Source organism: Heteronotia binoei, chromosome 18 (genome assembly GCF_032191835.1).
Source record: "Heteronotia binoei isolate CCM8104 ecotype False Entrance Well chromosome 18, APGP_CSIRO_Hbin_v1, whole genome shotgun sequence".
NCBI classification, from domain to species: domain Eukaryota; kingdom Metazoa; phylum Chordata; class Lepidosauria; order Squamata; family Gekkonidae; genus Heteronotia; species Heteronotia binoei.
Window position 1 is genome coordinate 13,759,521 of NC_083240.1, and position 25,222 is coordinate 13,784,742.

Here is a 25,222-nt window from a genome sequence, read left to right on the forward strand (position 1 = left end):
TGGCACCTTTAAAAAAAAAAAAAAAGCCAAGCACGATATCCACGGTACTGCGTTTGCGCGATTGTGGAATGCTATCTCAAAAAATGAGGTCCGGTTGAGACCTCTGATCAACCAACGACGGAAACAACGCTGCTTAGAACTGAAGGATGGAGGGATGTCTGATCAGGAAATTTGTTGTAAAAAAGCTGCGGGGTATGATAGCAACGGGTTAGGGATGGATTTAATGGTGAGTGTGGCCGCGGCCATTGTGTGGCTCTTGAAACCCCCACTGCCTGGCTTGGAGAAGGCATTTGTCTCTCTAAATCGCTTCTCCAAGCCACCCAGCGCATAGAGAGTGCATTTAAAGTTGCTTTCTTTCCACCTCTCCTCTCCCATATATTTGCTTTCGTTCCTTTCTGGCAGCGCTCAAACATCTGACATTCATGTGTTGCAGCTCTCAAACATCTGCCATTTATTCTATGTGGCTTTTATATTAATTGGCCACCCCTGTTATAGCCTTTGTACGCGAGGAAGGAGTTCGGCATGGTCTTGGTCAGCATGTATGAATTACAGTTCTTTTAAAGATAGATCCAGGTGGGCAACAGTGTTGGTCTGAAGCAATAGAACAAATTTTGGGTCCAGTGGCACCTTTAAAACCAACGAAAGCACATTTCATCAGATACATAGAAATGGAAGTTGTTTCATATATAGACACACATGTCTCCACAAAGGTGAACAACAAACTAGTATACAACTTAATGATAATGTTTTGACATATGCAAAGTCTAAATAGTAATAACAAGCTAAATTTATAGGTCACAATATGTTTGGATTTAATTACAAGAAATTTTAAAAAGGTATTTTACTAAAGAAAATAAAAGAAGCAAATTTGTCCAAAATGCATAGAGCAGGCTTGAACTATTCTAGATGTTTTAACGAAATGCAATTTTTAAAACGTCATTCATTGTTAACCTTTCTGTTGATAGGACGTGAAGCAATGCATATCTTTAAAAAACAACTGTTTAAAAGAATCTAAAATGTCATTGTCCACAAGATGGCACAATGAACTACACTGTGTATTCCTTTCTCTGGAAATGGATGTTTTTAGGAATGAAAATGGAAAATTTCCCAATCTGGCAAAGGAAAAGATGTTTTGTAACTCCTGACCTAACAGGTATGGGTCACCAAACCCTGATAATCTGAGAAGACCTCTTCTTTATAGGAATGAGCAAATATTCCTAATTTCTCTGCTTCATATGTTCATATGATGTAGAAGTGCTATGTATCAGTAGCTGTATATATCAAGGGGATGAATGAGAGTCTAGAGCCTTCCAAAATGAGTTTCTTATTGATATGTTTATCCCTTGACTCTTACTTCTGCCTGAGCAGAGAGGAAGAGTATTTCGTGCAACCCCTTCATTTCTCTCCCCTACTGACTTTTGATGCGATGCCACCCGAGAGTCAGAAACAACTGGTGCTTGCACAGGGGAGAACCTTTACTTTTTACTGACTACAGCCGAGCAGACTTAACTGGATCAAAAACTGCTGCTGTCTCCCTTGATTGTTTCTGGTTTTAGTTTGTAAGTTCCTCGGGGCAGGGAACTGTCATCTTGTAAGCCTTAAAGTTCCCAAAGGTAATGCAGTAGAAATCAATAGCAATAATGGAAATGTTAGATCCCCAGCCTGCTTAGGACCTGTCAGAAGCAGAATATTTGCGCTCCTTTGTGAGTCTTCTTGAATACTCCAGTTTGTTCAGGTCTGTCCAGAAGATGGGATGGGGGTGAGAGTCAGAATTCTGCAGCTATAATGCTTGCTTCTTTTAACGGACTATGAAATCGCCATGAAAACCTGCAATCCTATGTACGCCTGTGGTGAAGTCCCACTGAACACAATGGTACTTCCTTCTAACATGCATAGGATTGCACTCTCTGGTTTCTTTTGACATAGTTTGGAATACTTTTTGACAGTTATGTGGGGCAGGTTTACAAGCATTGTTCACTTTATTCAGAACAAATTACCCCTGTCCCTTAGGTAAGATCTACATGATAGTACATACCCTTCTGGAGTGTTCTTTGTATGCTAATCTCCATGTTTGCAAGCTCATATAGAGGCCTTGGATTCAGCAGGAGCTCACAGGAGCACAGCTCCTGAACCTTTCTGAGGGTTCCCCCTCCTCCTCCCCACCTTGTCGATTTAATAGTAGGTGAAGCTGCATAACAATCCCTGGATGAGCTCCACCACCTATTTTTCTGCAAAGCGACCCCTGCTCATATGTATATTCCAATGATCTCGTTACCATTTTAATTTGGGTAACCAGATCATTGGAATATACATTGGGGCCAAGAATCCCAGCTACAAATACATTGGGGCCAAGAATCCCAGCTACAAATACAAGTTGATGGGGTGTGAACTGGCAGAGACTGACCAAGAGAGAGAGAGATAACTCACTGAAAATGTCAAGACAGTCTGCGTTTGCAATAAAAAAGGCCAACGCCATGCTGGGAATTATTAGGAAGGGAATTGAAAACAAAATCAGCCAGTATCATAATGCCCCTGTATAAATCGATGGTGCGGTCTCATCTGGAGTACTGTGTGCAGTTCTGGTCGCCGCACCTCAAAAAGGATATTATAGCATTGGAGAAAGTCCAGAAAAGGGCAACTAGAATGATTAAAGAGCTGGAACACTTTCCCTATGAAGAAAGGTTGAAATGCTTGGGACTCTTTAGCTTGGAGAAACGTCGACTGCGGGGTGACATGATAGAGGTTTACAAGATAATGCATGGGATGGAGAAAGTAGAGAAGTACTTTTCTCCCTTTCTCACAATACAAGAACTCGTGGGCATTCGATGAAATTGCTGAGCAGACAGGTTAAAACGGATAAAAGGAAGTACTTCTTCACCCAAAGGGTGATTAACATGTGGAATTCACTGCGACAGGAGGTGGTGGCGGCCACAAGCATAGCCACCTTCAAGAGGGGTTTAGATAAAAATATGGAGCAGAGGTCCATCAGTGGCTATTAGCCGCAGTTTGTGTGTGTATATATATATGGTATATATAAAAAAAAATTGCCACTGTGTGACACAGAGTGTTGGACTGGATGGGCCATTGGCCTGATCTAACATGGCTTCTCTTATGTTCTTATTTGCTGACAGATCGAAAAAGCAGTTGCAGAATTTTTTTACTTCTTTTGTCTATTGGTGGATAGGTGATTAACGACAACTCTTCGCTGCTCAAGCTCAATGGATCATAGCTTGTACTGGATAAAAGGAAAGTATCTGGAATACCAGTAACCAGGGCTTTTATTTTGAACAGAAACGCACAGGAACGCAGTTCCGGCTGGCTTGGCATCAGGGGTGTGTGGTCTAATATGCAAATGAGTCCCTGCAAGGCTTTTTCTGCAAAAGCCCTACGTGTAACAATGGTGATGTCAGAGGGTGTGACCTATTATGCAAATGAGTTCCTGCTGGGCTTTTTCTACCAAAAAAGCCCTGCCAGTAACACCAATGAATCAGTATTCTTGGCTGATTTCATGGAGTTTCAAGGAATAGGTTTTTGAGAAGCAAAGCTGCCTTTGTGTCTGACAAAGGGAGATTTGACTCTTCAAAGCTCATGCTCTGAAAAGCTTGTTGGTGTTTCTCCTGGACTCCATTCTGACTCTTCTACCACAAAGCTACCACAAAGCACATAGCATTGGAAAAAGTGCAGAAAAGGGCGACTAGAATGATTAAAGGTTTGGAACACTTTCCCTATGAAGAAAGGTTAAAACGCTTGGGGCTCTTTAGCATGGAGAAACGTCGACTGCGGGGTCGGGGTGACATGATAGAGGTTTACAAGATTATGCATGGGATGGAGAAGGTAGAGAAAGAAGTACTTTTCTCCCTTTCTCACAATACAAGAACTCGTGGGCATTCAATGAAATTGCTGAGCAGTCGGGTTAGAACGGATAAAAGGAGGTACTTCTTCACCCAAAGGGTGATTAACATGTGGAATTCACTGCCACAGGAGGTGGCGGCGGCTACAAGCATAGCCAGCTTCAAGACGGGGTTAGATAAAAATATGGAGCAGAGGTCCATCAGCGGGTATTATATAAAATTTTTGGCCACTGTGTGACACAGAGTGTTGGACTGGATGGGCCATTGGCCTGATCCAACATGGCTTCTCTTATGTTCTTATTAAACCAACATGGCTGCCCCTCTGAAAACTATCTTCATCGAGTCTGATTTTGTTGCTGTTTATTTACCACGCTTTTGTTGCTTTGTGATTTTCATTGTTTTTACTGTTTCTTGTAAATAGTTTGAAAACTTTCCATATGGGGCAGTTAAGAAATTGAGAAAATAAATTTGCCCCAGGGATTATTCATGAAAGTATCCTACAGAATCTCCACCCGCCCTGCCCCCTTGAAGAGCCATGTCATGGAAAACCAGAATAAATCACTGGGAGACACTTTATTCAAGCTGGTTTTTATTTCTTCCTTTTTTTAGCACTGTGCAAAAGTTTCGGAAACACCGTCCCGGTTTCCAGTGGGTTACAAATTCTGTGTGTCTCGGGCACAATTACAGCTACGTCCTCTGAAGACGACAGTAATCACCAAAGATAATACGCCATAACAATTATGGTACAAACACGTGTAAATAGCATTTATACAACTTGCCTTTCATAAAAGACTTCATTAAGCTTTTTCACATAAAAAAAATAATTAAATCAGCACAACGGCTTGTTACTTTTCTTCCTATGAGGATATAAAACCATGTCTCTGCCTTTATAAAAAGCATTCATTAAACATCTTGGACGCAAACATGCTGCCTCAGAGAGCCAACCATGACTGAAGAACATCCTCTACAGACTTGTCACAGAGTAACTCCTTCCCCACGCCCTTAGCTATACTGTCTACAAATATTATAGAGCTGAAGGCTAGATTCTGCAAAAGGGTCCGTTTGTGTAAATGGCTAAAGGGTATCAGTTCCCCAGGCTTCTATCTAAATTGCTACCCTACACTGGTTTTAGAATAGTTGTCTTTCTTTCACCCCACAAAGAATCCTTGGAATTGTAGTATGGTGAAGAAGATAAGAATACTCCATTCCTTAGCTTTTTCTCTCAGGACTACACTTCCTAGGATTCCATATTAAGCTGAGACAACTATTAAACTAGCCTGCAGAAGTGCCAGAAAGATTCCCTGTTTGAATTTTGTTTCTGCCATGAACTCATAGCCTTTGGCAAACCACTCTAGCTTAGCCTCCATTCTGCCAATTGCAGAGAGGATAAGAAAAACACCAATCTGTCTTACAAGGCTGTAAAGACTGCAACAAGATTTTTGACAGGATCCAAAGGCGTTCCTTTTGCTTGTGGAAGGAAGCATTCTACAAATGGGGGGAAAACTCACCTCAAATCCAACCCACTGTAGGCAAAGCTGTTTGAATGTGCTAAGCCAAAGTATTGAGTATACCTTTTTTCTGTAATGTTTCACCCTCCCCCCCCCCAACTCGGAGGAGTGAAATCCATCCCCATGCTATAGTTATTAGCAGATATCTAAGATGCAGGAACCCTTTTGGAAACCTCAGCCTAAACTTCTTAGAAGTTACTCATTTGCAAAAAAACCACATACACCCTCCCCAATATGCAGACACATGATCCCTTTTCATAAGGGGGAGAAAAACCTCATCAAGGTTAAAAACCAATATTCTCTTAGAGCAGCTATCTAGAATTATTCCTAATACAAGGATTACTTTCTGACTCATTCTTTTAGAATGGCTTTCTCTCCGCAGTTGACGGGAGAACTCTAATCTTTCTGAGCGAAGAAGGAACCCCACAACGACGCGTCAGAATATTTTAAGGGGGATATCATCTTCCCTACGCATTAGAGGAGCAACAGACATTTGTACATCAAATTGCTAACTCCTCAGGAATTTCTTAACACCGATCCGAGCCCTTCCCTCCCCTCCAGACGTCCTCCGCTTCTACCAAGGCCTCCACAATGGGCAGGGGGGCTTTGGTGCTGCCTTTTGGGGGGTCAGTTGCTGGACCGAAGACGAGGCTGAAGAAGAGGCCATCTCTTTGGCCGCAGATGCCCAGGGCTTCTGGAAGTGGTTCAAAAGTTTGAGCTGTGTTTCAGTGTTTGCTGAGTGAACAGCCAGAAACTGCAGCGTTTCTTTCAAGCAGGAGGAATAGCCTTTGCTGTAATCCTGGGTTAAGTTTTCAGAAGACAGAGCCATTGCTGTAGAAAAAAAGAAGAAGAGAAAAACACAAGGTTTAGAAACCGGATAGTTCAAAGCAAGATTTAGATCTTCCACTAACAACCAGTTTGATCATAAGGGTATATTTACTCCCCAGCAAGGATGAGTTTGGATTTCTCACCCCTGGCATTTTGTTCCCACCCTGGTTTCAATTTTTCTTCCCTCTTGTGAAAATTGAATCTTGTGATTTTGTGACCTGTTTTCTTGTACCAAGTCCCCCCTTCCATAAAATATGCGTTTTGGTACATTATTTGCAAGTGACGATGCACATAGTATTAACGATGTTCACTGTATGTATGAATACTGCATACTTTGCATTTCAAAACCATACAATATAAAGAAGCCTACTTAAAATGGAATTGATGGTCATTCCCATCTCCAGAGAACCTTAGGAAATGGGGGGGGGGGTTTGCTGAGTGGGCAAAAAAGAATTATCAGAGCCCTCACCAAACTACAGTTCCCAGGATTCTTTGCAGGGGGGGAAAGCCACATCTATTACACTGGCATAGAAAAAGACAGGTTGGTAGTGTGGATTGCCTCATAGTGGAAACGGTACTCACTTTGGCTATATTTCAGGTAGCTGACAGTCATCTCCAGAACATCTGCTTTCTCCAGTTTGGAGTTGGGCTGATGTTTCTGGAATTCCTTCTCCAGCAGAAGTTTCAGCTGCTCAATGCTGCTGTTGATCCGGTCACGGCGCAGCTTCTCCACCATGGGCTTCCGTAGCTGTGAGGTGACACAGGGAGAGAAAGAGACAAAAGATTAGCAATCAGGCTCCCTCGCTGTCCATGTTATCTTTTGTGGTGGAATCTGAACATTCTGAACTGCAAAATAAAGAGACGCTTACTCTGTTTTTCTCTTTGGAGGCCAAGATTTCCAGGGAGAGAGCGTGGGCAGTGGGTGCCATGCTACCGCCAGGCCCACGAGCCACTGTTTGGCTTCAGATGCACTGTCTGGAAAGGGCACAAGCCCCCCGGCTTCTATTTATACCCGAGAGATGCATACAAATGTATGGGGCCAGAGAGTCTCTCGTTTTCCCACACTCCCTGGCCAATCCGGGCATTGCTCCGGAACAATAGGGGAGGCATCTATTACAGCATAGTAAATTGACTGTGAATCGCCTTGGGATAATACCCTGCTCCCCAAGGAGCAGGTGGAGTGGGGAGCGTGGGTCACAATAAAGGCTGGCTTCAAGAAGGATGGGACAGGAACGTGGGAAACCTCCGTCTCCCATTATCATCCAGCTCAGAGGCCTAGCGTCGGGAGCGTCAACAACTCAATATGCTGCCTTTTTCCCAGACTTGGGCAAAAACATTCTCCAGTAGGCCAGCTCTCAGGATAGGCTCAGATTTGAGGGGGGGGGGGTGCTCCTTTCTTCCCCTCCCCTTCCAACTTGCCAGTCTTCGAAATGATTGCCATAAAGGAGTGTGAAGCAAACAGAATTAGAAAGACTAAGACCTTTTCATCGACATTAAAGTGTGCTTAAATGAATACAGTGTGAGTCAATTTTCAGCAGATCGCAATCAAAATTTAAAAAGAAAAACATATATTCTTTGGGGGTGGGGAGGGCTGTTTGACAACAGTACAGAAGGAGGCAAGCATCCGAAATTTTGTTTCCACCCTCAAACATATAGTTTGGTTTTTTTAATTGTGGTTTTAGCTATTGTAAACATACAAATACTTGCCTATGAAGGAGTAAACAGGACGGGTCTTTTTTAAAAATGGCATACAGTATAACTGAGCAGAATAACATTCTGAAGTCAATAGGCTTAGGAGGATATGTATTCCTGTACAGCTCCGGGCACACAGTCGAAGGAAGTATTAAAAAGAGTGCTGTGAAAAGTGTAATAGCCACACAGTGGAAAAGTCAATCAAGCCCACACATTCAGTTATAATATAAATGGAACCTATTTGTGATGGCTAAGATCACTGACAGACTCTCTGAAGTAGAATCTTATACTCCCACATTCGATTTTGATACTGTTTGGTTCCCTATACTGGAACATTTGACTGTACAGGATGAAATTCCGAAAGAACAAGACCAGGGGTGGCCAAACTTGCTTTATGTAAGAGTCACATAGAATAAACACCAGATGTCTGAGAGCCACAAGACATGGATGTCAGATGTATGAGAACCGCAAGACAGTAAGAGAGGGAGGGAGGAAAGCAAATAGATGGGGGAGGTAGAACTAGAAAGAAAGCAACTTTAACTTTAAATGCATTCTCCAAGCTGCCAGCTGGCTTGGCTTGGAGAAGTGATTTAAAGAGACAGCTTGGAGAAGGTATTTGTCCACAAAGTATATGTGAAAGAGCCACATGTGGTTCCCAAGCCACAGTTTGGCCACCTCTGAACTAGACAAATGGTGGGTTTGGTAATCTTATGTCTAATATATTTTGCATTTTGTTTTGATGGATTTTTTTATCTTATTGTTTATGCCCTTCCTTGTATTTTCTGATTTTTTTTCATTAAAGATACTTAAGTTGGGGAAAATATAGAAATAGTAATAATAGCTTTTTAGATTAAGATAATAGACTGGGGTGACAGAGACTCTCTGAAAATGTGACTGACCCCTACTGGGGACCTGGAGAATATTCAGAGAGTTGGCTGAATAAAGAGTGCCAGGGTGGAATTCTAACAGGAGCTCCTTTGCATATTAGGCCACACCTCCTGATGTAGCCAATCCTCTAAGAGCTTACAAAAAAGAGCCTTGTAAACTCTTGGAGGATTAGCTACATCATGGGTGTGTGGCCTAATATGCAAAGGAGCTCCTGCTAGAATTCCACCCCTGAAGACTGCTCCTACCTCCTAGCTCTGGTGTGCCAAGGAGATCTCCCATCCACATACTTGCCAGAGTCAACTTTTGCTCAGCTTCCAAAATCTGACAAGATCGGACTTGCCTGGGCTATCCAGGTCAGGGTTGGAAATTAATATTTTACAGAGTAGTGTTACATCCGTCAATGGCTTCAATGTGGGTGGAAAGGATGTAACTCTTTTTTAAGATCTCATGCTTAGTTGTCAAGATTATTCTCAGTTTTTGAAGCTCAAGTTCTGTGTTACTCAGAAGCAGGGGTGGAATTCTAGCAGGAGCTCCTTTGCACAGTAGGCCACACACCCCTGGTGTAGCCAATCTTCCAAGAGCTTACAAGGCTCTTTTTTGTAAGCTCTTGGTGGATTGGCTACGTCAATGGGGTGTGGCCTAATATGCCAAGGAGCTCCTGCTAGAATTCCACCCCTGCTCAGAAGCCTGTATACTTTGACTCCCAGATGTAGTTGGTCAAAAGAGTCAGGATGATTGTATTTATTATCACCTCTCTCAAAATGGTGTATGTCGTCCCGCCCTTTATCCAGGGCATTTTTTGTAGCAGGAACTCCTTTACATATTAGGCCACACCTCCCCGATGTAGCCAATCCTCCAAGAGCTTATACGGCTCTTAGTACAGGGCCTACTGCAAGCTCTTGAAGGAATGGCTACAAAAGGGGGGTGTAGCCTAATATGCAAAAGGAGTTCCTGCTAAAAAAAAAAAGCCCTGCTTCTACCTTCACAGAAACCCAATTATACAGATTAGGCTGAGACAGAGGCCTTGGGCAGTTTTGGAACCAAAGAGGCATTTGAATCTGACTCTCTTCTGTTCAGCTGCACCACTATCCTGACTCTTTAGATTTCAGTTTCAATGTTTGCCATACTCCTGTCCCCAATTTCAGTTTTCCCATGCTGTTCATTGAAGGAATTCTGTGCAATCTAGAAGGTTGCATGTTCGTTAACCCTCCATGCACTATTCAGGCTTCAGATAGCCTGAGCAACGGTTCGGTGTAGGATTGTCAGCTCTAGGTTGGAAAATACTTGGAGAATTTGGTAGTGGAACTTAAGGAGCCAGAGTTTGAGTAGGGGAGGGACCACCACAGAGTATATCACCATAGAGTTTCCCCTCCCAAGCAGCCATTGTTCTCCAGGGGAACTGATAGAATCATATAATCATAGAGTTGGAAGGGACCTTCAGGGTCATCTAGTCCAACCCGCTACACAATGCAAGAAACCCACAAACACCTCCCTCTAAATTCACAGGATCTTCATTGCTGTCGGGTGGCCATCTAGCCTCTGTTTCAAAACCTCCAAGGAAGGAGAGCCCACCACCTCCTGAGGAAGCCTATTCCACTGAGGAACCCTTCTAACTGTCAGGAAGTTCTTCCTAATGTTGAGCTGGAAACTCTTCTAATTTAATTTCAATCCATTGGTTCTGGTTCTACCCTCTGGAGCCACAGAAAACAATTCCACACCATCCTCTATAGGACAGCCTTTCAAGTACTTGTCATCTGGAGATCAACTGTAATTATTCCCGAAGATCTCCAGGCCCCACCAGGAGGTTGGCAACCCTAATTCCGTACCCAACCCTCGGCAGAAGTATGTGTTATAAACGTCTGGTTTGCTTTTTTGACATTTCAGAGAGCAAATCCTGCCTTTTCCATTGTGCACGGCCTGCTACGAGCTATACCGGACAAGGCGGAGAGAGGGCTAAAGACCCTGTTATGGGGTGGAGCATTTCCTCCTCGAGGAAAGGCCGCTTTGATCCCCTGTACAGTCTGGGAGAAGTATGAAACGAGTGGGCTTCAGTTATGACCGGGCGCCACCCACACAAATGCCCCGCGGGACTCCCAGGGACAGCTTGCCCCCCCCCCTTCCCGGCTGAAGCCTTCTCCTTTCTTTCCACGCGGTGCCGGCCAGATGGCACGAGAGGCATCGGCCCTGCGATCAGGCACACGTCTTTTGTCCGCAGTTTAACACCGTGAATGGGGCCGACGTGTGGGAAACGGAGATTTGTGAGCTCACACCATCTGAGGTGAATGGTGAACCAGGCACGGTGCCCCACAGCAGCCGTCCAAGGGAGGAGGGGCTGTTGCAGATTCCCAAGTTCTCTCCTACCTTCCCTCCTCCTTCAGTGCCCATCAAAGCAGCAAGGCCATTATTGAACATCTGCTGGAAGTTAATTCCTTAAAAACACACACACACACTCGTACCCAGAGGTGCCGGCTTTCAGGAGACTTCCAAAGCCTTTGAGCAGGAAGGTCTGCCTCTGAACTCCAGGGTCAGAAGAGCTGGCTGAGAATGCCAAAGGAAATTCACTCTGCATATGCTCAGAGACACTTTGTTATTTATTTCAAACACTCTAGGCTTTTAAAAAAAAATTAGGTTCAGCAGACTTAAATAGGTTCACCTTACAACTTCAGAGTTAGATCTGCGTGGCTGAATTGATGTAGTCACCACATTTATTAACTAGAGTGGCATTTTATTCATTAGGAGATCCAGTTTTAATTGGTGGGGCACTTTTGAAAAAAAAGCTGTTTGACGGGGGAATAAGAAAAACACACAAGCCGTTCCTTCTACCGACGTGTGTGATAACTTTTTTTGTTTGACATTGCCTTAACACTAGCCTCTTGAAAAGGCACCTGTGGTAAAGTTGTCCATCATATCTTTGTTGTTCCAGGTGCTGTTTGCAGTCCCCCCCCTTCCCCATTTTATCTGCACAACAACCCTGTAAGGTAGATTAAGCTGTGAGTGATTAAAACAAAGGCCACTCAGGGAACTTTGTGGCTGAGCCGAGGTTTTGGATTCAAGTCGTGCCCTAACATGAATGAGAAGCTAGCCTTAAACTTCCTACACTTTGGGAGATATTTATATTTATAATTTATATACATTTAAACATGGCTGGGTAAGTTATATATAACTTACCCAGCCATGTATAAATGTATATAAATTATTTTCTACCCAATTGACGTCACCTTATATTCTCCTTTAAAGAGCCCCGTGGCGCAGAGTGTTAAAGCTGCAGTATTGCAGTCCTAAGCTCTGCTCGCGACCTGAGTTCGATCCCTGGCAGAAGCTGGGTTTTCAGGTAGCCGGCTCGAGGTTGACTCAGCCTTCCATCCTTCCGAGGTTGGTAAAATGAGTACCCACCTTGCTGGAGGGAAAGTGTAGATGACTGGGGAAGGCAATGGCAAACTACCCCATAAAAAGTCTGCTATGAAAATGTTGTGAAAGCAACGTCACCCCGGAGTCGGAAACGACTGGTGCTTGCACAGGGGACCTTTCCTTTCCTATATTCTCCTACAATGGTAAGAGTTTCTCTCCTCTCACTTTAAAAAAAAATGTAAGTAAGCCAGTATCCCTCATTTTAGTAGGATAGCCAATCCCCAGTTGGGGGCAGGGGATCCCCTGGTTTGGAGGCCCTTTCCTTGTTTCAGGGTTAGCAGGAAGTGTGGGGAGGAGCTGGCAACCCTAATTTCTCTCAGCCTAGACTACCTCAAAGGACTGTTGTGAAGATAAAATGGAGCTGGAAAAAATCCCGCTGCAAGCCGTCTTGCTCCCCCACTGTTGAGAAAAGCAGATAAACGTCTAAAATAAATGAACACTCAGGTGTTATCTTCCAGCATCACCACACTAATGTAGGGTGCCAGGTCTGACTCAGGGAATATCTGGGGACTTTGAGGGTGGAGCCAGGAGCAAGGTTGTGACAAGCATGGTTGAACTCTGAAGGGAGATCTGGCCATCGCATTTCAAGGGACTGCATTTGTTTAAAATGCCTTCCCTCATTGGAAATAAAGCAGGATGGGGGCACCTTTGGGGGCTCATAGAATTGGACCTTCTCAGGAAACATTTCCCCCTTCTTAATGTTTTAAGCTCTATTTCACTCTTCATGAAGTCGTGAATTATTTGCTTTAGAGAAAGAAAGAAAGAAAGAAAGAAAGAAAGAAAGAAAGAAAGAAAGAAAGAAAGAAAGAAAGAAAGAAAGAAAGAAAGAAAGAAAGAAAGAAAGAAAGAAAGAAAGAAAGAAAGAAAGAAAGAAAGAAAGAAAGAAAGAAAGAAAGAAAGAAAGAAAGAAAGAAGTATTTTCATTCTTCCCTCCATAATTTCCTCTTTGGCTTTCTGTTGAAATACCTCCTGTATTTGAAAGGCAATTATAAGGCAGAAGCACAACATGCAAATAATACAGCTACAATTTCAAATTCTGGATTCCCCTCTCTCTCCCCCCCCCTCCCCGCTGCCACCACCTTTCCCTCCATTTCTAGACTTTGAAGAGGCCTTCCATTGAAGTGGGAAGCCCTCTTTGGTGTCAGAGAGCGTAACATTCCCAGCATTTTGAAAAGGCCCCGGGATAATGCGGATCGATCAATGTGGTCTCTCTGAGAAAGTGAACTGCTCCAGATGGTTTATCGGGACAGGAATTGCTGGTCACCACAATGGGGAGCCGCACAGCATCACTAATGGGAGCTGTAGCAGGGCACGCTTCTTTTGTCGCGCCCCTGAATGTCATCAATGGGCGAGAAAGTGTGGGAAACACCGAGAAAGCCAGCCCCACACTCTGAGGTTAATAGAAGCATTGTCTAGAGAGCCTCCCCGGGCCATGGGGTCAGCATAATAAACATCACCCCCAGGTCTGACTCCCTCGCTGGCTAAGGGACATCCACTGGGGTTTAAAGTCAAGATTTTTTTTTTTTTTTAAACATAGGCTGATTTAATAATACTTGAGTTCTGATATAAGATATATTAAACTTGCAAGCTTTCTATTGTCAGGATACGCATTTCTCCGCACTGACCTACCCAACAATTAACTCTCTCGAACAGAACTCCTGGATTCTGTGTTTACCCTTAGAACCCCAACTGAACATATGAACATATGAAGCTGCATTATACTGAAGCAGACCGTCAGTCCATCGAAGTCAGTATTGTCTACTCAGACTGGCAGTGGCTCTCCAGGGTCTCAAGCTGAGATTTTTCACACCTATTTGCCTGGACCCTTTTTTGGAGATGCCGGGGATTGAACCTGGGACCTTCTGCTTACCAAGCAGATGCTCTACCACTGAGCCACCGTCCTTCCCAAATGATCCTTTTAAAAAATTATTTACAGCATTGGTATTATTCTTATCCTCACTCTGCAATTGGCAGGATGGAGGCTAAGCTAGAGTGGTTTGCTAAAGGCCATGAGTTCATGGTAGAAACAAAATTCAGACTAGGAATCTTTCTGGCACTTCTGCAGGCTAGTTTAATAGTTGTCTCAGCTTAATATGGAATCCTGGGGAATGTAGTCCTGAGAGAAAAGCTAGGGAATGGAGTATTCTCAGCTTCTTCACCGTACCTCACAGCGAAAGGAGATTGTAAACCACTCAGAGATTGAAGGATGGGGTATACATTCAGTCTCTTCTCCTCAAGATGAATCAAGGCCCCACCATTTGCTGTTTATAAAGAAAAAGCGCCAATCAGCTCCAGCGAGAAAATCCCCTTCGCCACTAAATAAATCAGATTTAGGGTTGCCAGCCTCCAGGTGGGGCCTGGAGATCTCCCGCTTTTATAACCTCCAGCTGGTAGCGATCAGCTCCCCTGGAGAAAATGGCTGCTTTGAAGGGTGGACTCTAGGGCATTGGACCCTGCTGAGGCCCCTCCCCTCCTCAAAACCTGCCCTCTCCTGGATCCAGCCCCAAAGCCTCCGGGTATTTTCCAACACAGACCTGACAACCAGGCCTCAGATTCAGCAGGAGCTCCCAGGAGCACAGCTCCTGAACCTTTCTGAGAGTTCCCCCTCTTCCTCCCCACAAACCTTGTCCATTGAATAGTAGGTGCAGCTGCATAACAATCCCTGGATTAGGAGAGCAGGCAGCCAGCCAGCTACCAGGAGCTTTGCCACGCCCCCAGCAGCCCTCATTAACCTCTGGAGAAGCCCGTGCCACCCTTTCTCCACTTTTTATGTGATTTTGGGCAGCGGGTGGCTTGCAACTTCAACAGGAGCCAGTTTTTAGAAACTGTAATTGGCTCTTCTTCAGCTTTTACAGTTGGTTAATTTATCCCTGCCAGCCTCCGAGGAGCACACTGCGCAGGCGCTGTCCGCTTTCGCGTCTCCCGGGTCTGTAACAGACCCGAGGAACACGAAACCGGCCAGGCAGCATCTGCGCTCCATGGAGCGAAGGCAGGAGCCAAGGAGCACACACGCTGCACGTGGGGAGAGTAGGAGGCGCCCTAGGCGGCCACCTACTTGGCCTACTCCCATGCACCGGCCATGTGTATAAAGTTGATCTATTCACACTGGTGGTTCCCCAGGTCGCTAAACTCAGCCATAGAAATGTGTCTTCAGACCACTTGCGGGGGAAGGGAGGGGACTGCAACTCGTCTGTTCAATCATCAACAGGGCTTTTTTTTTGTAGCAGGAACTCCTTTACATATTAGGCCAAACACCCCTGATGTTTTTCAGAGGCAATGAGAGACCAACTGTTTACAGGGCTCTAAGTATAGGAGCCACTGTAAGCTCCAGGAGGACTGGCTACATCAGGGAGGTGTGGCCAAATATGCAAAGGAGTTCCTGCTACCAAAAAAAGAGCCCTGACCGACATCATCCTGAGAGTTTTAAAAGCAGCCTTGTGTTCACGTTTCTGGTCTGTAAAATGTACTGATCTGGGATTAAAGAAGTAGTTTTTCTCCCCTCCTTTCCCTTTGGAGTCAATTTAATATGGAGGTTTGAATACCACTCAAGGGAGCCAAACCTCTGGTCTCAATTGCGCCAGGGTATGCCCAGCCTTACCACCTACCGTGACCTAAGGCTGTTGATTCTGATTGGTCACGATTCAAACCTTTATGAGCTATGCTCCATCTCCGAGCCGGTAAGTGATGTGTCAGACAGATCCAATTTTCTTAGCTGCAGGAACACATTCAAGATTGCTCAAGATATGTGACCATGTGAGTCTGTCTGTAGCAGTAGAAAAGAGCAAGAGTCCAGCAGCACCTTAAAGACTAACAACATTTGTGGCCGGGAAGGAGCTTCTGTGAGTCACTGAATAGATTGAATTTATATCCCACCCTCCATTCCAAATCTCAGAGTGGCTCACAATCTTCTTTATCTTCCTCCCCCTGTGAGGTGGGTGGGGCTGAGAGAGCTCTTCCAGAAGCTGCCCTTTCAAGGACAACTCCTATGAGAGGTATGGCTGACCCAAGGCCATTCCAGCAGCTGCAAGTGGAGGAGTGGGGGACTCAAACCCAGTTCTCCCAGATAAGAGTCTGTGCACTTCACCACTGCACCAAACTGGCTCTCCACACCAAACTGGCTCATGTAAAGTATTCCTCCTACATTCTCCCACCTGTCCGTCCAGCATCCTGTCCATCCCACCCGTCCAACAACAAATCTCTGGATTGCAGAGGAGAAAACTTCGGGGAGAAATTGGCTTCTTGAAGACCACCAGTTGTGTTTATGGCTGAGGAGGCATTGGAACTATGGACTTCTCCAGCTCCCACACTACCCTAGACCTCATCTTTGCACCTATTGTGGCCCTTTTAAATTAGAGGTGGCCAAGGATTGTTCCCTCATAATAACTTGCAGGATTCCCCATTGACATTCCCATTTCAGATCAGAAAAATGGCATTGGAAGGCAAGCTGATGCCCCTTTGTCATCTGTACCATGGTCCCAATTCAAACTGGGCACTGAATGCACAGGAATTAAGAACATAAGAGAAGCCATGTTGGATCAGGCCAATGGCCCCTCCAATCCAACACTCTGTGTCACATAAGAACATAAGAGAAGCCATGTTGGATCAGGCCAATGGCCCATCCAGTCCAACACTCTGTGTCACACAGTGGCAAAAAAAACCCAGGTGCCATCAGGAGGTCCATCAGTGGGGCCAGTGGGTATAACTCATACTTGCTACACAGACCGGGGACCCCAGATCTAACTTGTGTACTCTGTAATGTCTGAACTGTCATTCGTAAAGCCACTGTAGCAGTGGTGAAATTTGAGCTTCCTGTCTCACTCACACCAAGTTCTGTAAGGAAATATTCATTCATGGACAAAATAATAATAATAATAATAAATGAGAATCTTTTTATTGGCATTTCCATCCAAGAAATTCAAATGGTATTCAACATCACAAGTGATGAATGCACAATATCTTTTATTCCTTTCTTTTAAAAAGCATCGCACATAGTTCATCTACGTACCCTCAGTTCTTTCTCCTTATTAAAGATACCCAGGCAACCGTTTCCTTTACAAAAGGCATTGACATCTCTCTCAAATGAGAGAAGCACACAGATGCAACAAAACCTAACTGAAATGGCCCAATACGTTATCATAATAACTTTTAAAAGTTCATCTACAAACGTAGTACAGGATTCTCAGTAACATAGCTACTGTTCAGGAGGCAAAGGGGTTCACGCAAAAGGTTAAAAAAAAAAATAGACTACAGCACTTTTAATACAAAACTACATCATCAAAAATAGCCCTTCTCTTGGAAGGACAACCTGAACAGAGAGCCAGTGCTGATCTTCAACCCTTTGGATCCTCAGCACCTTCAGTGCTGTACCTCTCGGATACCAGAGAGACATCTTTTGAGCAACACTGTGGCTGCAGATAATTCTGGGGTTTTGTTTTGCATTCTGCACAGGAACAAAGACACTGGCTGTCTGTCACGGTCACCCATTAAGGGTGGACTTTATCCACTCTGCGAAAAGCAGGCACGATCCTTCATTGTGAAGGGAAATTACATTAGCCGGCTTTCTCTTTGCAGAAAAAACAACCGCATTCTCCTTCTCCCCCACCTCCTGGAAATCAAAAGGTTTCCTACTTAAGAAAGAGGAATCCTAAAACCAAAGATTCCTCTAGTATATATATATATATTTTTGTAGACAGCTATCAGGAAAGTCCATCAGTGGTCTCTACCACGGTCTCCAGATGGTCACTGCAGCTGGTGGGTTCTTGTGGGCAGGGTGTTTCTTGGGAAGAGGGTGAAGAGGCACAGGTGGGCAGCCTAGGGCCGGAGCGGGTGGGCGCGTGTGGTCGGCAATGACGTGGACTTTGCAGAAGTGCTTGATCAGCCGGCTCTGGGTTTCCCTCTTGGGTTCACAATAGGAGAGGAAATTAAACGTTTCCCTCAAGCAACGCAAGTACCCGGTGTTGAAGTCGAGTTCTGGATTCTTCTGGCCGAAAGCTAGAGAAAAGAGAAAATTTGCAAAAAAGAAAGAAAGTCAGCAGTAGGCACATGCAAATCCCACAGTGATCTGAGAGTCTTTATCGTTGCATTAGATAGCAATCCAATCCTCCCTCTATAGGGCAACATGTTGATTCCCACTGGTTATCTTCACAAGAAACCTGTGAGGTTGAACGAGAGAGCGACGGGGCCAAAAATACTCAGTGAACTGCATGGCTGAGTAAGGACTCTAAATCCAAGTCTCTAAATCTGACTTTCTACCAATGTTCCCTCTGAGCTGAGTTAGTGTGAGCTAGCTCACAGTTTTTTAGCATCTGGCTCACACATTTTTGTCTTAGCTCAGGAAAAATGGCCCCAGAGCAAACTAATTTATGCAGTAGCTCACAGCTTTAATGCTAGTCGCTCACAAAGTAGAATTTTTGCTCGCAAGACTCCACAGGTTAGAGGGAATATTGCCTTCTACCCTTTCGCTATACAAATGAGCTCGTTTTACATATTAGGCAGGGTAAACTGACGGTCTGCCAGTCCTGACACTCTGATCTGTATGTGGACAGGATTGTTTCATCCTATATTTTTCTGTGCACACCTAATGTACTGAAAGGTCAACCCAAGTGACCTAACCAGAACACAAAATCTTAAAGCAGCAAGAGCCTCACTCAGCTTGCATGCAGATGCCTTTAGGGGCCTGTTGACCACTAAACTTGCAAGAAAAGTCCTGTCTATCTGAGACTGCAGGAGCTTTCTCTCTCCTTACCTTGGCCCTGAGCTTGACGCTGCTGTTTCAGGTAACTGACAGCCACTTCCAAGATGTCAGCTTTCTCCAGCTTGGAGTTGGGCTGGTGTCTCTGGAACTCCTTCTCCAGCAAGACCTTCAGCTGCTCGATGCTGCTGTTAATGCGGTCGCGGCGCATCTTCTCCACCACTGGCTTTCTCAGCTGTTGAGGAGAAAGAATACAAGGTCAGCCTGCAGGAATGGGAAAGAACTTGCAGTGCAAAGTTTTTCCGGTAACCCAAATCCCATTCTTCCCCTCTCCCATCTTCTGTTCCAACATTTAACAGAATTTCCAGATGTCTACATTGAGACGCAGCTGTCAAGGACACAACAGATGTCTCGCCCCCTGATATATCTCTGACTAATCTCTTGCCTCTCTCATGCCCCTTGGTCACAGAATTCCCATCCATCCATCTAGCTAGCTAATCTTTTTTTTCTTTCTTAAAAACACATGCATACACAACTGCTTGTTTGATTCAAGCTAACCCCAGCCCCTGTTCTGACACCCTTCCTTTCTATCATTCTCAGAACTTGTCATTTTAAGACCTGGTTAACACATCCCTGTTGAGTTCTTGATGCCTCTACATTCCTGGCATTGGAACATGTGAACGCACTTCCCTGGAAAGCAGTGTGAGACCCGTTCACACCTGCAAGTCCTCATCCTCAAATGATGAACAAGCCGGTATGAAACTGGGATGCTTTCACACGGAAGGTGCATTCACACGACACTAAATAATGTTTTACATCCAGATTTTTGCTATTCTTACACAGTAAAAATCTGGATGTAAAACGCATTATTTAGTGTAGTGTGAATGCACCAACAGTGAATAATGCATTTTCAATCCACTTCAAATGCCCTTTTTGCAACTGGATTTTACTTTCTGCAATGGCCAAACCTGCCTCCACACAATGCTAAACCGTACTGAAACTGCATTATTCAGAATGTGCGATTATGCTTTCGAATACACTTTGCAACTGGGTCGTACTGTGTGCAATGGCAAAGTCTGCTTGCAAACAGTCACAAAAGAGCATCAAAAGTGGACCAAAAGCATGGGTGAGCCCACCCTGAAAGCGGTGCGTGTCTGCTGCTTCTCTGAAGCTCTGCCTTACCTTGTTCTTCTCTTTTGCCAACAGCCTCTCCTCCTCCATGTGGACCATACAGCTGTTGCTGGGAGCCATCCTTAACCCAATTGGCTAGGCAGTCAGACAGAGCTGGATGTCAGCTGCTCCGAGCTTAACCCGAGCGCCACCCTTATGCCCCAGATCCTTCCAAGAGCCTCTATTTATATCTGCAAGCGGCTTAGCAGTTACGTGAGTTTCCAGCTTCTCAGTGTTTCCCACAGTCGCGCAGCCAATCCGGGCCTGCGGTCAGATAATAAAGCATCTCTCTTTAGTACACGCTACATTGACTGTCAATGCCCCAGAGAGAATAACCTTCTGCCTGTACCAACTGGTGCAGCGCGCAAAGCTGCACGACGGGCCCGTGGGAGGAATCTGGGAAAGCCTTGCCCCTCCAGATGCTTTGCAGGGGATCAATTACATTCCTAAACCGCTATCCTGTGCCACTCCTGCTCACAGTTAAAGATGCTGGGGGGGGGCAGGGGCGTGGGAGAGAAGGCATAAGGAAGGAATAAGGTGCAGGATGGTGGAAGGCGGGCGGGGAGAACCCAGCAGCGCCCCCAAAAGATCTGTGTCTATTCATCCCGCAGTCCCACTAAAAGAGATCACAGCACCCAAGCAATCAGATTGAGAAGACAAACAGTGGAACAGAGTCCAAACATGGCAAAACGCCACACATTGTTTATTATTATTATTCCACCACATCCCAGCCAATGCCAGACTCTACAAGAAGAAGATATTGGATTTATATCCCGCCCTCCACTCCGAAGAGTCTCAGAGCGGCTCACAATCTCCTTTACCTTCCTCCCCCACAACATCCTGTGAGGTGGGTGAGGCTGGAGAGGGCTCTCACAGCAGCTGCCCTTTCAAGGACAACCTCTGCCAGAGCTATGGCTGACCCAAGGCCATGGCAGCAGGTGCAAGTGGAGGAGTGGGGAATCAAACCCGGTTCTCCCAGATAAGAGTTTGCACACTTAACCGCTACACCAAGCTGGCTCTCTAGGCGATGTACAACAGAAAATATACATAAAAACAATAAAATCAGATTAATATAAAAACAATTTCAACTCAATGGACTCAATTCAACTTAATTCTGCTTTCTAAGCATTGTGAGCAATCTCTCCCTTAAGTGAAAGGGGAGGGGGGGTGTGCCAGCCCCGCAACCGTCGCTGTCCTCAGGCAAAAGCCTGAGAAAAAATACAACCAAACGGTTAAAGTGACCAAATAACAAAGTAATAATAAGGCAAGGTACAATTTACAATGCAATTACAATAATAACAAGGAGTCCCAACATGCAGGGGGTTGACTTGAAACTTCCTGCCAGGTAGGATCATTCTTCAAGCATAGGGTGCTCCATTTGTAATAACATGCAAAAAACTTCCAAGTCAATAGAAATCAACACTGATACTTCCACAGCGTTCTGTGATTGCAAATAATATTAATGCTCACAACGGTGCCTGTCTTTTAATATTATTTGGAGACACTTTTTGTGCCCTTGTGAATACATAAAAAGGTAGTCCCCTGTGCAAGCACCGGTCGTTTCCAACTCTGGGGTGACGTTGCTTTCACAATGTTTTCATGGCAGACTTTTAACGGGGTGGTTTGCCATTGCCTTCCCCAGTCATCTACACTCCCCACCCCCACCCCCGCAAGCTGGGTACTCATTTTACCGACCTCGGAAGGATGGAAGGCTGAGTCAACCTGGAGCTGGCTACCTGAACCCAGCTTCTGCTAGGATAGAACTCAGGTCGTGAGCAGAGGGCTCCGACTGCAGTACTGCAGCTTTACCACTCTGTGCCACCGGGCTCTTACCCCATTAATACATACATTAATATTATTTGCAGTCACGGAACGCTGTGGAAGTATCAGTGTTAATTTATTTTGAACTGGAAGTTTTTTGCACGTTATTACAAATGTAGCACCCTATGCTTGAAGAATGATCTGGGCAGGAAGTTTCAAGTTGATTCCCTACACCTTGGGACTCCTTGTTATTATTGTAATTGCATTGTAAATTGCACCTTGCCTTATTATTATTTTGTTATTTGGTCACTACAACTGTTTGGTTGTATTTTTTCTCAATCTGAAGTGACCTCTCTCCTGTTTTTTTTCCCTCAGGCAAAATCTTGGCAGAACATCTCTGCTTTATAGGCCCTGTGGAATTGTAAAAGATCCCGAAAAGGTGTCTTCCTATAGAGAGTTCCACCAGGTCGAGACCAGGACAGAAAAGGTCCTAGCCCTCACTGAGGATAGTCAAACCTCTTTAGGGTGGGGGATCACCAGCAGGTTTTGGCCAGTAGAGCACAATGCTTATCCAGGGACATAGCGGAGGAGGCGGTCCCTTAGATATGTTGGTCCCAGACCTCTCAAGGCCTTAAAGATCATAACTAGAACCTTGAATCTAACCTGGTACTTGGTAACTGGGGACTCTGAGGTGGCTTACATCATTCTTCTCTCTTCCACTGTATCTTCACGACAACCCTGTGTGGTAGCTTAGGCTGAAAGAGTGTGACTGGCCCAAGGTCGCCCAGCGAGTTTCCATGACACAAGTGGGGATTTGAACCTGGGTCTCCCAGATACTAGTCTCCCAGATACTACACTACACTACACTACACTACACTACACTACACTACACTACACTACACTGCAGTACATTACGGAAGGAGTTTTGATGAAGGCCTTAGAACTGTAGCAGAACGGAACCATGTGAGAATTGGAGACTTGACATATGGAGGCCTCCCTTGCTTGTGAGAAGATGGGGGGGGGGGCAGGGTCTCAATCAATTACTCTCAGCATTCTACCATTAAGGATACCTCAAGCTCCACTTTTCCTTCACTGTTTTTGCCCCAGAATGGAACCCAAACAAATGGTTACTATATAAACTAAGCTTGTTATTCCCATCTGATCCTTGAATCTGCTAAACATCTTCATTATGCTGTAGGATAATTTACTGCTCAACCCTCTATCGATATGTATGGACTGGAAATTTTCAGTTTTGTTTCTGACTCCATGTTTAATTGGCCCTTCCTGGCAACTCCCCCCCCCCCTTCTATATGTAACAGCTGAGGGAATTCTGTTTCACTGTTTCTGAAGAAGCGTGCATACACACAAAAGCTTGTACCTTGACTTAAGCTTTGTTGGTCTTAAAGGTGCCAAAATGCCAAAAGGAAGGGAAGGAGATTGTAAGCCGAGGACCCGTTTACCTGGGGGACCGTCTGTCCCCACACGTTCCCAAGAGAGTGCTGAGATCTGGATCTCAACATTTCTTAGTGATCCCTGGGCTGAAGGAGGCAAGACTGTCGACCACCAGGGATCAGGCCTTTTCAGTGGCAGCCCCCTCCTGGTAGAATCAATTGCTGGAAGAGGTTAGAGCCTTGCGAGACCTCGCTCAGTTCTGCAAGGCCTGTAAGACCGTTCTCTTCCGGCAAGCCTTCAGTTGACCGTAGGAGAATTCTGGAACAACTGTCGTCCTGAGAATGAGTAACATCTAATTTGTAGCACCAACTGTATATTGTTTTTAATTTATTTTGTTTAATAGTTTTATTGATTTTATGATTGCGATCATAGTATACTGTGATCTGATGTAAGCTGCCCTGAGCCCGCCTTGGCGGGGAGGGCGGGGTTTAAATCAAATTAAACATAAACAAGCTGCTCTAGGCTTGCCAATCCCCAGGTCCCAGCGGGGGTTCTTCCGCTTTCCCAGGCTCCTTCCTGCCCCCAGTCAGCTGGCCGGCGGGGGGAAGCCCCGGCCCCAAAGCCATCATGTGACTTTCCCCCTCCAGAGGCTCCAGTCTCCAATTGGAAAGGCTTCTTCTCGGAATGGGGTGTCTGTGTTACTTGGAAGAAGTTGACTGCAACTCATGAGTACAGAGGCCAGTCCCTCACTTCAGAGTTGCCAGAAATGGGGCAGGGGGGGGGCACTTCATTATTCCCTATGTGGAGATCGGTTCTCATAGGGTATAATGGGGAATTGATCTGGAGGTTTCGGGGGCTCTGGGAGAGCTGTTTTTTGAGGTAGAGGCACCAAATGTTCAGTATAGTATCTAGTGCCTCTCCTCAAAGTACCGCCCAAGTTTCAAAACGATTGGACCAGAGGGTCCAATTCTATGAGCCCCAAAAGAAGGTGCCCCTATCCTTCATTATTTCCTATGGAAGGAAGACATTTAAAAAGGTGTGCTGTCCCTTTAAATGTGATGGCCAGAACTCCCTTGGAGTTCAATTATGCTTGTCACATCCTTGTTCCTGGCTCTGCCCCAATGTCTCCTGGCTCCACCCCCAAAGTCTCCTGGCTCCACCCCCAAAGTCCCCAGAATTGGACTTGGCAACCCTAAACTGCTCTGAGACTCTGAGTGAAGGGCAGGGTATAAACCCATTCCTTCCTTCCTTCCTTCCTTCCTTCCTTCCTTCCTTCCTTCCTTCCTTCCTTCCTTCCTTCCTTCCTTACAATTCGGTGCAGTGGCTAAGAGTGGTGGACTCTAATCTGGAGAACTGATTCCCCACTCCTCCTCCACATGCAGTCGGCTGGGTGACTTTGGGTCAGTCACAGCTCTCTCAGAGCTGTTCTCTCAAGAGCAGTCCTCAAAGAGCTCACTCAGCCCCACCTATCTCACAGGGCGTCTGTTGTTTTCTGGGTGTATTTATGCTGTAGGAATGCATTGTTTTTATCCTGCAACCTTCTTTTGAGTCTCAGCAAGAAAGGTAAATTATAAAGCAAATAAATGAGAAATACATTTAAAAAGAGAAAACAAGCTAGATTAAGGGAAGCTAACTGGCAGTCTTGAGGCCAAGGGATCTGGGAACATCTTGATCTAGCAGTTTTATCAAAGGGGAACCAAAAGGCAGTTTAACTGTTGAGCTGCAAGCCAGAGACGTTAAAAAAAAAATTAAAGAAGTCTTTGCCCACGGAAACCATAGAACAGGATCAGATGACACTCTGGTGGGCTGTGGTAGGGCGTCTGTGTGTGTGAGATCATGTATTACTTCCTTGAGCATCAGTTATGCTTGCCCTGCCTCTAGTCAGTCCTCATTTTGGGCAGGAGCTCACAGGAGCAGAGTTCCGGAACCTCTACATTTTATTGTGCTCTTTCTTTCTTACCCCGCCCACCCCTCAATACTTATTTCTGGGCTCTATTCTTCAAACCCCCTGAGAGAATTTTGCTGAATAAGAT

At 45.1% G+C, this 25,222-nt stretch overlaps 2 protein-coding genes across 2 annotated transcripts; both read right to left on the bottom strand.

The window, feature by feature from the left end:
* Positions 1-5,631: 5,631 nt before the first annotated feature.
* HES5 (hes family bHLH transcription factor 5) lies at positions 5,632-7,421 on the bottom strand. The gene is made up of 3 exons (XM_060259476.1): positions 7,057-7,421; positions 6,770-6,935; positions 5,632-6,190 (listed from the first exon to the last, which is right to left on the bottom strand). Exons 1-3 carry the CDS (start codon positions 7,114-7,116, stop codon positions 5,934-5,936), a joined length of 483 nt encoding a protein of 160 aa, XP_060115459.1. The 5' UTR covers positions 7,117-7,421; the 3' UTR covers positions 5,632-5,933.
* Positions 7,422-17,047: 9,626 nt separating this feature from the next.
* LOC132587219 (transcription factor HES-5-like) lies at positions 17,048-20,206 on the bottom strand. The gene is made up of 3 exons (XM_060259475.1): positions 20,049-20,206; positions 18,921-19,101; positions 17,048-18,166 (listed from the first exon to the last, which is right to left on the bottom strand). Exons 1-3 carry the CDS (start codon positions 20,115-20,117, stop codon positions 17,895-17,897), a joined length of 522 nt encoding a protein of 173 aa, XP_060115458.1. The 5' UTR covers positions 20,118-20,206; the 3' UTR covers positions 17,048-17,894.
* Positions 20,207-25,222: the final 5,016 nt, after the last annotated feature.

Bases quoted from the DNA above. Each gene is read 5' to 3' on its own strand.
- HES5 (XM_060259476.1), bottom strand. From the start codon at position 7,116: ATGGCACCCACTGCCCACGCTCTCTCCCTGGAAATCTTGGCCTCCAAA. The intron at 6,936-7,056 runs GTAAGCGTCTCT...GTCACCTCACAG, and splicing joins CCTCCAAAGAGAAAAACAGA to CTACGGAAGCCCATGGTGGA. The intron at 6,191-6,769 runs GTGAGTACCGTT...TTTTTTCTACAG, and splicing joins CTACCTGAAATATAGCCAAA to CAATGGCTCTGTCTTCTGAA.
- LOC132587219 (XM_060259475.1), bottom strand. From the start codon at position 20,117: ATGGCTCCCAGCAACAGCTGTATGGTCCACATGGAGGAGGAGAGGCTG. The intron at 19,102-20,048 runs GTAAGGCAGAGC...TCTCCTCAACAG, and splicing joins TGGCAAAAGAGAAGAACAAG to CTGAGAAAGCCAGTGGTGGA. The intron at 18,167-18,920 runs GTAAGGAGAGAG...TCTTTTCTCTAG, and splicing joins GCGTCAAGCTCAGGGCCAAG to CTTTCGGCCAGAAGAATCCA.